The sequence below is a fragment of the Vicia villosa genome, linkage group LG1 (genome assembly GCF_029867415.1).
Source record: "Vicia villosa cultivar HV-30 ecotype Madison, WI linkage group LG1, Vvil1.0, whole genome shotgun sequence".
NCBI lineage: Eukaryota > Viridiplantae > Streptophyta > Magnoliopsida > Fabales > Fabaceae > Vicia > Vicia villosa.
This window is the reverse complement of record NC_081180.1, coordinates 66429847-66441071: the sequence shown is the minus strand read 5'-3', so window position 1 is coordinate 66441071 and position 11225 is coordinate 66429847. Positions and strand designations below refer to the sequence as shown.

The window sequence follows — 11225 nt, the reverse complement described above, 5'->3', positions numbered from 1 at the left end:
CCAAATTTGATTTGTTCTTCCTTGATCATGCATTCTGTTTGCACGTGTATGCTTGATACTAAAACTACTGGTTGAATGGTTTATATTAAAGGTGCTTCATTTTATCTAATCTACCCTCATGGTCAGGAATCATTTGCACAAAAATGCTTCACATTGATTGATGAATATGCACCTGGTTTCAGCACATCAGTCATTGGCTATGACATGTTGACCCCACCAGATCTTGAAAGAGAATTCGGTTTGACAGGTAAAAAGCCATTCCCTCAATATGAGTTGGTGTTCTTCTAGAAAGCACCAGTGCATTGTCAGTTCGTCAATAGTAACAGTTGATTGGTTTCTTTGACAGGAGGGAATATATTTCATGGTGCTATGGGTTTGGATTCTCTTTTCCTCATGCGACCTGTAAAAGGATGGTAAAATAAATCGAAGTGACTTATGTTGGAATCCGTTTCCATTTTTGGCATATATGATATCACTGATAATCTGTTTTGTTTTGTTTTGTTTATTGATTCGGGACTTTAGGTCAAACTATAAAACACCACTTAAAGGTCTATACTTATGTGGAAGTGGCGCACACCCCGGGGGTGGAGTTATGGGAGCACCTGGACGCAATGCTGCCCATTTAGTTCTTCAGGATGTCAGAAAAACATGATTGATAATTTTAGCACTTGCTCAAGTTGTTGATGCCTACATATGGCCTGGAAACATATCTTTTCATGAAAATATTTATACCCTAGAGCTATCTCACAAGATCTTTTTGCAATGAATTGGATAGGATCATGAAATCGATAATACCGAATTATATTAACAATTTCACGTGTTTGCAGATGTCGCAACATTGTATTTTAGAAAACTTGAACTTCTAATATTTTAAACAAGCTTGCAATTGTGCTATGCATTGATTCCAATAATTACTGTACGATATTATTACAATTGACTGTAATGAGAGGAGAGAGGGGCCCTGATAGGATTTTCGGTTTCTATGAATGGGCACTGTTTATGATGAGCAAAACACTGGTGAGGGACGAGAAATTGATGATTCTTGGACGGTTTATCAAGGAGAGGGAAAGCGAGGCAACTGAGAGGACAATGACAAGGCATCAATGAAGGTTCAAGGGGCGCTTTCTATTTCACAAACTTGTTTTGGAGGAGCCTTTTCCCACCGCAAGTTTGGAGACCATTTCACCGTGAAAACAAGAAGCTACAAAACTAAGCTTCTGCCGTATCGTGATTTTTTGCCGTGATTTTCCATTAATTCCAATAACAAGATGAAAGATGAACAAGAGAATAATAGAGATGAAAGATGAACAAGAGAATAATAAGGAGAGTGAGAGAATTAGAGAGAGTAATTATTGAGGGTGAAAAATGGTGTTTTTTTTTTTAAAAATAAATATTGAAAGTGAAGAGTTTTTATTTATAAAGTTTGCAACTAATCTCATAAGCTTTGTAACTAATCTTGCAAACTTTATAACTAATTTTACGGACTTTGTAACTACTTGAATTACATTTCTTCAACCACCATCTTAATTCAAGTCTTTCATACTCATGTGTTTCTTCAATCTCTTGAACACTTCAATTGCCACTCCTTTAGTTAGCAAATCGGTCACTTAATCTTTACTCTTACAATATCCCAACTTCAATTTTCCTTCACCCACGAGCTCTCTCAAGTTGTGAAATCTCATCTTTATATGTTTGCTTCTCCCATGTGCAATGGAATTCTTAGCAAGGTTTATAGCGGAAACATTGTCTATCCTCAAAGTCATAACTTCCTTCTCTTCGTTGCACAACCCCTTCATCAAGTTTATCATCCACACAACTTGACACGCACACATAGACTCTGCAATATACTTAGTATCGCAAAAAGAGAGCGCCACAACTGGTTCCTTCTTAAAATGCCAAGAGATTGATGTTTCTCCATCCATAAAGATGTATCTAGCAGTGAATTTTTTATCATCTTTATCTCCACACTAGTTTGAGTCGGTATAACCGAGCAATTTGTAATTTCTACCTCTATCCATTGCGCGAAATAGAATTTCACAGCCAATCAAACCTTTGATGTATCTCAGAATTCTCTTGACTGTTGTCAAGTGTGATGCCTTTTCCTTCCCCATAAATCTATTCACCATGCCAACACTAAATGCCTAGTTTGATCTCGTATTGCACAAGTACCACAATGATCGAATCAGCCCTATACTGCATTGAATTAATATCCTATTCGTCTTCATTCTTTGACAGTTGCAATGTTGGCTCTATAGGGAAAATTGTCACATTACAATGCTCAATTTCGAACTTCTTCCATATCTTAAGAGCATACCTCCTTTGATGCATGAGCAGTCCCATTTCGGACTTGTGAAATTCAATGCCAAAGAAATGTGTCATGAGATCAAGGTCGGTCATTTCAAACTCCTTCACCAAATCACCTTTGAACTCGACAATGTAACATTCATTGTTGCCCGTAATCAATAAATCGTCAACATAGAGACATAGGATGATCACTCCTTTGCTTGCAGCCTTCTTCACATACACATGTTCAAATACACATTTATCAAATCCTATCTCCTTTATAAATCTATTAATTCTTTTATGCCACATACACTTTCTGTTTCAAAAGGCCATTCAAAAACACATATTTGACATCCATTAAGTAGATGGACCAATTGTTATTTTCAATTTCAACAACTAGCCTAATAGTTTAAATTCTAGCCACCAGTGCAAATACTTCATCAAAGTTTATTCACCCTCTTTGCAAAAATTCCTTTGCAACTAATCGAGCCTTATGCTTGATTATTTCACCCTTGGGATTTTCTTTCACTTTGTACACCATCTCACACCAATTGACTTCTTTTCTTCAGGTAGATCAACTAGTTTTCATGTCTTATTTTTCTCAATTGACTTCAGCTCCTCCTTCATAGAAAATATCCACATTGGAGGCCTCCTCCGTTTTCACGAGTTCGGATTCAACTATGAGCGAAAAATGGACAACATCACCATTATTGTTTACTTCATTGTCCGGGAACAACTCGCAATCTTGTAGCCTTATGGGCATGCATCTTTGTCTTGTTAATCTTCTCACATTCTCTTTAACGTGGACTTCACGGGCTGCATTTTCAAACACTGCAGGAACAATTCCAACACTATTTGAATTAAATTCATCATGTTGACAGTCCCCTAATTCGTCAAAAATCATGTCTCTGCTAATTATGATTCTTTTGTTGACTATGTCATAGAGTTTGTAGCCACCCGGAGAGTGATACCCAAGTATCATTTGTTCTCCCTTGTCATCTAGCTTATTTCTAAGATGATATGAAACATGTATATACACAACCGAACCAAATACCTTCAAGCGACTCATATTTGGCTTGAATCCAAACCATGATTCTTCGGGTGTAATATTTTTCAACTATTTTGTTGGGCACCTGTTGAATAAATATTCAGTTGTGGACCCCGCTTCTTCCCATAATTCTTTTGGCAACTTCTTCCCTTTCAACATGTTCCTCACCATGTTCATAATCGATCAATTCTTCCTCTTGGAGCCTCTATTTTGTTGAGGTGTATAGGGTGGCACTATCTCATGTCCAATGCCCTCTTGATCATAAACTTTCCCAAAATCATTTGAGACATATTCACCTTCATCATCTGTTTTTAGAGTTTTGATTTTGTGATCACTTTATCTTTCCACCATGTATTTAAACTTCTTGAATACTTTCAGCACCTCATCTTTTCTTTTAATAAAGTAAGTCCACAACTTTATACTAAAATCATTAATGAAAGTGACACAGTATCTATTGCCTCCGATTTAGTCAAGTTGCATAGGTCCACAAACGTCTTAATACACCACCTCAAGATGACTCTTTGTTCTACATCGCGCATCTTTTCTAAAGCGGCTTCGGTGTTGCTTGGCCTGCACACTCTCTTCACATACTTCGGTTGGCATATCGATAAATGGCAGTCTCGTAACCATGTTATTTTTGTTCATATCATTAAGGTCCTTGAAATTCCTATATCCAACGAAGTATGCCCTACTCGCAATTGTTGCAAGAGATCTAAGTTTCATTACTTTCAATTCAACTTTGAAAGTTCTGTTTTGAGTCATAAGGGCCATTATGATTAAATTCCCATTTGCATCCATAACTTTCACCGCTTAGTTTTTCATGTGAATCTTACAATTTCTTTCAAGCAGTTGACCAATGCTTAAAAGATTACATTTGATTTCCGAAATATACAACACATCTTTAATCAAGGAATGTTCACCATTCTTCTTCTTGATTGATACATCTCCAATTACCTCTGCTGCAAGTGTGTTATCATACACGAATTTCCCCTTGTTCTTCAACGCTTAATTAATTTTAAAAAATCAACCTGAACTGTCTGAACCCAGATAAAAAATAGAGCATTATGAACTCTATGCCTCAGATGTTCAAAATTCCTACCAAATATATTTAAGACAAACCAAATATAATAGTTCTATTACATGTAACCTAATGTAGCATAATGATAACCTATCTAGGATATGCATGCATCACAAATAAATAAATAAATAAAAGAAATGAAAAACTTACTAAATATGAGAGATGAGTGATATTGACTTGAATATATATAGTGGAGTAGAAATTTAGAGATGTGATAAGCTTGAATATAATAGAGTAGAAATTGTGAAAAATATTGAAAAATATTAGAGCAGGAATAGGCACGGGTTAACTCTATTTTTACTTGTTTGCAACTTTGACTAAATGAAAGGGAAAGAAGAGAGTAAAGTAAGAGCGTAAATACCTAAATGAAAGCACCTAGATTTTAAAATCGGGACAAACCCTTTAATTTTGATTTTGAGTGGGTTCTAAGAATGGATTTGGTGTGGGGTAAAAACCGAATTTTGAATCTTGACAAATCATTTAACTTTGATTTTGCAAGGTACGGGATTGGGTTTGGGGTGTTAAAGTGCGTCAGAATTTCAATATTCGTAAATTGTTAATATGAATTTCAAAATCCAAACCTTTTTTCTACCTTTAATTTGGCGTGTTTATGAGAGAGTGTGTTGTGTATTTTGAGTACCAAATTGTATTAACAATTGCACAATTTTGCAGATGCTGTACGTGAGTTTTAGAAAACTTGAAACTAAAATCATTCAATACAAGCTGACAATTGTCCTATGATGCATTGATTATAAGTACTATATGACACAAGAAACCCAATATTCTTCATAAATTACAACATGTAAATTTATACAGGATTAACATTTCAAGTCAATGCAGCTAAATAAGTAAACAAAAATTGGGATCTATTGGGAACATTGAGGGCACAGTAAAGTTGTACATGGTTCCTTTCAACCAACAAAAGTAGGAAAATAAAAATTCACCAATTGCTTAACTAACCCCATCATGAAAATATCAGCAGCAACCATGGTCAACTCAACTGATTGAGGGTGTCAGTTTTTGCTTCAATTAGAAGAACAAAATTACATTCAACCTGACTTCCCTAATCGAGATACTTCGACTGCCAAACCTCTCGCATATGTGAAAGCAATTCCTTCTATAAGCTTAAGTGGAATCATACTACCGCGACCTCCAACTAGAAACAGATTTCGAAACAAGATTGATTGCACTGGATGCGGCTTCAAGCCTGCTTTGCATATAATAATTAGCACATGTTTTCCACAAAATGCAAAATTAACACAAAAGTATATGTGTTCTATTTGCTTAAAAAGCATATAAGAAGCTTTTATGCAGAAAGTGAAAATTCTTTAGTTTCTAGTTAACTAATGATGTAGCACTTCCTATTCATTGCTATAATGTGAAAAAGAATAGCAATGTTAAAAACCAGAGGAAAGAGAGAGCACTTTGATATTTCTTCAACAGCCTTCATAACCTCGGTTGAACTTGTCTCTAACACCTGGCCTCCGAAAATAATCTCATCTAGTATAGTATGCATCTGCAGACAAATTCATTTTTAAGCACACATAAATGGAAATTTAAGATGCAGATATTGTTTGGGTCTAAGTATTGACATTTTTGAGTATTGAGCTATTAAGCCAAAGAGTGAATTTATTTCCCAAAACAGAAGGACACTTCCAAAACAACCCAAATTTAGTGAAAAAAATGTTATAAATGTATTGCCAATTTTTTTATTCAAGAGGGGCAGCTTGAGACTCGAAACAATTATTTGTTGAAGAATTTAAAATGCCCATATCATAATATAGAGTTTCTAATTCATTAGGTTCTGTACAGTAAATTGCTATATAGATTTAGTTTATGATAACTGATATGGAATATATGATTGATAATTAAGAGAACAAAGCACACAACCTTACTATAGTTGAACACGACATCAAGCTCACATACATTTCTGAAGCATTTGTCCAGTGTTTCAACAAAGACTGAAGGCAGAAAGGGACAAGATAAGCAAATTACCCCATAAAATTAATGATCATGTATGAGATGGTAACAAAGTAAGATGGGAATTGCGTAATGCATATAATTATTCCCCTAGGATACTTATACAATATGCAATATTGTCGAAATGGCTAAATACAATGACTGAATCAAAAGTTAAATAGATAATTAACATTGTTAATTTTCACAGCGTAGAAAATGAAAATTGCAAAATGACCTCATCAATAGTTAGCACAAATAATAATTCAAATCATGTAGGGGGATTGTGCTAATTTGGCATTAGAACTAACAGCATTTTCCGAGATATGTATGTATCTACGAGAACTAACAGCTTACCTACCCCAGAACTCTTTCTCAATAAAAATTTCTAAAATGTAAGTTGCAATTGTAGAGGGATGTTCTTCCACATGCTTATAGTGTAAGAAAACAACGAAAAGAAGCCATATCCCATGATGTTTGGTCTACTATATACGTGGATTAAATGACATCATTAAGTCTAGAGGACAGGAGACTGGGATAATCAATAATGGGAACCACCATTAAAAGCATTATCTTTTAATCACATTTAAAGGTAAACCTGATCATACACTTTGATGGTTTAATCTATGCTAGTTTTGTCAGTTAATAACATTCACTCTTCTAAACAATGTTATGACACTTTTAAACCTCTCGAACTTACAGGGCATAGATGATATGTAGCAGATTTTAATTTTTTTTTACTTCTCTCGAGGTTTACTTCGCATTCGACATTGAATACCAGTGGATGTTTAGTTCAAGATATGAAAAGTTAATCATGAAAAGGGAAGCTTGGTATTACAAAGCTGTTACTATGTGGGGTCTCATGGAAACAATTCGAACTGTTGTACCGAGGCTCCCCCTTATGGAGTGTAATCATAACTATATAATTTCAATGTTATATAATTTTTGCAGGGAAAAATTTAGGAAACTGTTCCGGTCTAGGCCAAGGTCCAATATACTACCAAGGTCCAATACACTTTGATCCAGCACACTATTGGATCTGCGGGCAAGGGAAGAGAATCAGCCGATTTGCCTAAAGGGTCCCTCGAGGATCCTCCAAAAGATATCTGCCCCAGAGTGACTCATAAGGCCTAGGAACCATGGTACGGCCAAATTCCAGCGACATACAGAGACCACATCACCAGGGGCTCTAAGGGCTGACGGATTAAGGGTTGTGGATTACTGACATCATTCCACTGACATCAGATCACTGACATCACTCCTTCAAAGGAGTTATCCACAGAGAAGGTTTTGGAATCAAGGAACCTAAGATGGACTTTCCCTAGAGAGACACTTGTTCAGAGTTGTCATAGGACCAAGAACCGTTAGATAGAACCAGTCAGAATCTTCTGACATCTGTCCACTTATACAGCTTTAGGGGGCAGAAGGTTTGAGGGTCCCAAAAACCCTAGAACCTTGCTATAAAAGCGGGAAGAAGGGGTCACTTCAGTTACACATTATTCTAACCCGTATGATTTCAGACCTACAGGATTCTAAAAATTAGAAGCACAATTCTATAGTTAAACTCCAATCACCCTGAGTCTTTAACCTACTACTGATATAAAAGCATATTCTCTCGTGGTCTTCCCCTATATAAATATTGTCGACATCCATAAAAAATAACTCAAGTCATTTGTGATTATAATGCAATGCTCGACCAACACCTGTTACCAGAGTAACTCTAAGAAACACATGATCTCCAACCTCAACCCTGAGTCTTTAACCTACTACTGATATAAAAGCATATTCTCTCGTGGTCTTCCCCTACATAAATATTGTCAACATCCATAAAAAATAACTCAAGTCATTTGTGATTATAATGCAATGCAAGCATGATATATTTTCCGAAGTCAGCTTACAACGTGGGTGTAGTTGTAACTAAGGATGGTAAATGTCATCATACCCAAAACTTGCATACTACATACTTCTAGAGGTACTGAATAACATGTATTACAAAAATTAAGTGCATTACTTTGATGTAAGTAATGGTAAAACCAGTGTTGCATCATTGAGTCATATCATATATAATATATACTAATTTAAAATTCACTGATATTATATTACATTTTTAGCAGACCCAACATGTTACTATCCATAGTCAATTCGAAATCTCATATGTAGTTCAAATATCCCTATTCCTATATAATATAGTCGCATCATATTGGCATTCATTTGTCACCTAAGGCTAAAAGTATGTAATTAGTCCAAGAAACATCTCAAAGACAGAAACAGCTTGAAACCCAAGAACACCAAGAGGTTGCAATTAAGCCCATTACTATGTAAAATTATTCAAATAAATTAGCCTAAGAACACGGAGTGGCAAAAGAATCTACCTTGAATCAAATCAAGCATAGCAAGCTCATTTTCAGAACCATCAAATATGAGAACAAAATATAGAGTTGCAAAGTGCTTGTAGACAAGTCGAGCATCCTGAAGAAGAAAACAACAAATGAATTCATAAAGTACATTCTTCAGATATAAGGATGAATCAATGTTATTGCTATGAAAAAGCATATGGTTGATTAAAGAAACCTAGTTGCATATCAAAATAAGAAAACTAGTATATTTCAAATATGAGATCAATGATAGACTTTAAAAAACATATCATTAAATCTCAATTCTCAACAAAGCGCATACCCCACATGAGAGCATCTTCAATGGGAGTCGCTTTACCTGATAGGGACCAATCTTATTAGACACTCCCATTGGAGGATGAAAAATATGGGTGGCTAATAGATAGATACCAATCCTTGGTAACTTGGTGCATTTAAGCGTGTAGAATTGATTTTTACAAGTACGGCTACTTTAGAGTAGAATTGGCTTTGCCTACAAAATCGATTCTAACTAGAAGCTAGAAATTGGAGCTTTTGATTCTAGAATTGATTTTTACACTCAAATTTATTATTTATCTCCTTTTTACATAAATGTGTCCAAACATAAATCACTTTACAATAACTTACTTTTAACCAAATCAGTTTATTCAAAATTATCTTCCACCACTGCAGAACCAAACACACACTTCGTTCTAGCTCTCCTACACCGGCTTTTTCAACCAAATGCCGAGATAGACAACAACAACCAAGCCGTATCCTACTAAGTGAGGTCGATTACATGGATCAACTTCCACCATAATATTCTATCCAGAGCCATGCTTTTATCCAAATGCCGAGATAGACAATTATATAAAATCTTTTCACACATGGTTCAGTATCAACAAACAATGCCATAAAAAGCTCTAATCATTAATCACAACAATTTTTATAATTCCAATGTCTCATTAATGTTAATTAGTATAGAAAAATAATCAAGCTGAAAGATCAAAACTACCAAGTACAAAATGTAAGAACAAAATACCTGGCCAAAGATGGACTCGGCATCCACAAAATTGCTAACATGTTCAGGTCTACTGCATAAGACTGCAAAAACAACAAAATTCACATAAGAAAGCAAGTTAGAAAAGAAAATCAAACAGACATAACACTCCTAAACAAAAAAATCGAGTCCAAGAATCTGAGAAAAAAACCTGCAAACACATTTCGGATGATTTCCTGCTGCTTTTCCACAGGCTGATCTACCACAACACATAAACAATGAGATGAAATTACATTTGAAAGCAAGAAACTGAAATCTCATTTGCAAGGATTTGAATAGAGATGGACCCGAAATTCGTAGAATTTAGCAAGACGAGGCTTCCCTTGCGTGTTCATCACCAGCACTGCTCTTATCATATTGTTACTATCTGCAAACAAGTAAATTGATAATTAAAGGAGTTATTTCTTAATTATAACTCAAATCAACTTTATAGCTCATAAACTTGCATTACTGAACCGGAAAAAATATGCGAATTATGAAAATGAAGTGAATCGCGAGATGGATTAGATCAACTATATAAAGTCGTGTAATGAGAATGATTAAGGGATTGGTACAGAGATATAGATAGAGAAATGTAAATTGAAACGGAGTGGTAATGGACCGTACCAGTTCAGTCGCCGTTAACGGTGCCGGAGTGGAGTCGCCGATGAATTGATCGGCGATAGGCTCAGTTTTCAGAGGCCTTACGACGAGTATACGACACGTGAAGAAGGATTCGTCAAAGAAATATACAAAACGCGGCGTTTCATGGAGCTTAAATAAAATATGAAAAATTACATTCAACCCAAGAGTTTGTTAAAATGATTTCGACACCCTCTCTAATTTTAAAATATGCACTAATTCCTCATCTAATATTAGGGGTGTTCGCGGGCCAGTTTGGTTCGGTTTTGAGAGAATCCGATATCCAAACCGATTAAAATTATATGGATTGGTTTGGATTGGATTTGTAAGTTTTTGCGATAAAGCCCAAACCGAACCGAATCGAGAAACAACGGGTTGGTTTGGGTTGGACTGATCGGGTAGATAAACAATGCAAAAATATTTTAAAAAATAATAATTTATTTATGGAAATTAATTTTTCATAATAATATAAGTAAATAATATTAATAGTGTTTATAAAACTAGCACTTTTTCCCTAATAGATTAAAAATATCTAACAAGAACAATATCTAACATAAAGGCTTTTGAATCTATAATTAGTAATAAAGGCTTTTGAATCTATAATTAGTAACTTGAGTTAGTATGATAATTAATGTATTTCGTAACTCTGTGCTCAATTACCATAATACACTAATAATTTTTGATAACTAATTAAAATAACATAACTTATCCACATACAACATTTCACTTTTTTCTTGTTGAAGTTGAATGTTTGATAGTAATTTTCATGGTAATTAATTATGATTGGTTTGGGTTGAGTTTGCGGGTAGAAAACTGAAAATCCGATGC

The 11225-nt window shown here is 35.0% G+C and overlaps 2 protein-coding genes across 2 annotated transcripts in view; one reads left to right on the top strand and one right to left on the bottom strand.

The window, feature by feature from the left end:
* LOC131640171 (uncharacterized) overlaps positions 1 to 894 on the top strand; it is a 5945-nt gene extending 5051 nt beyond the window's left edge. Inside the window, exons 13-15 of the mRNA XM_058910581.1 lie at positions 127 to 247; positions 347 to 413; positions 523 to 894. Coding sequence (XP_058766564.1) covers positions 127 to 247; positions 347 to 413; positions 523 to 652 — 318 coding nt within the window. The 3' untranslated portion in view covers positions 653 to 894. The remainder of the gene's footprint in view (positions 1 to 126; positions 248 to 346; positions 414 to 522) is intronic.
* Positions 895 to 5172: 4278 nt separating this feature from the next.
* LOC131640163 (AP-3 complex subunit sigma) lies at positions 5173 to 10541 on the bottom strand. Its single transcript, XM_058910574.1, has 8 exons — positions 10383 to 10541; positions 10064 to 10143; positions 9928 to 9970; positions 9759 to 9820; positions 8738 to 8834; positions 6300 to 6370; positions 5834 to 5925; positions 5173 to 5616 (listed from the first exon to the last, which is right to left on the bottom strand). Exons 2-8 carry the CDS (start codon positions 10130 to 10132, stop codon positions 5550 to 5552), a joined length of 501 nt encoding a protein of 166 aa, XP_058766557.1. The 5' UTR covers positions 10133 to 10143; positions 10383 to 10541; the 3' UTR covers positions 5173 to 5549.
* Between the last annotated feature and the right edge of the window lie 684 nt (positions 10542 to 11225).

Excerpts from the sequence above, each read along its gene's own strand:
- LOC131640163 (XM_058910574.1), bottom strand. The coding sequence starts at position 10,132 with ATGATAAGAGCAGTGCTGGTGATGAACACGCAAGGGAAGCCTCGTCTT. Across the intron at positions 8,835-9,758 it reads CCGAGTCCATCTTTGGCCAG|GATGCTCGACTTGTCTACAA; the intron begins GTATTTTGTTCT and ends TTTCTTCTTCAG. Across the intron at positions 6,371-8,737 it reads TATGCTTGATTTGATTCAAG|TCTTTGTTGAAACACTGGAC; the intron begins GTAGATTCTTTT and ends TTCTGCCTTCAG.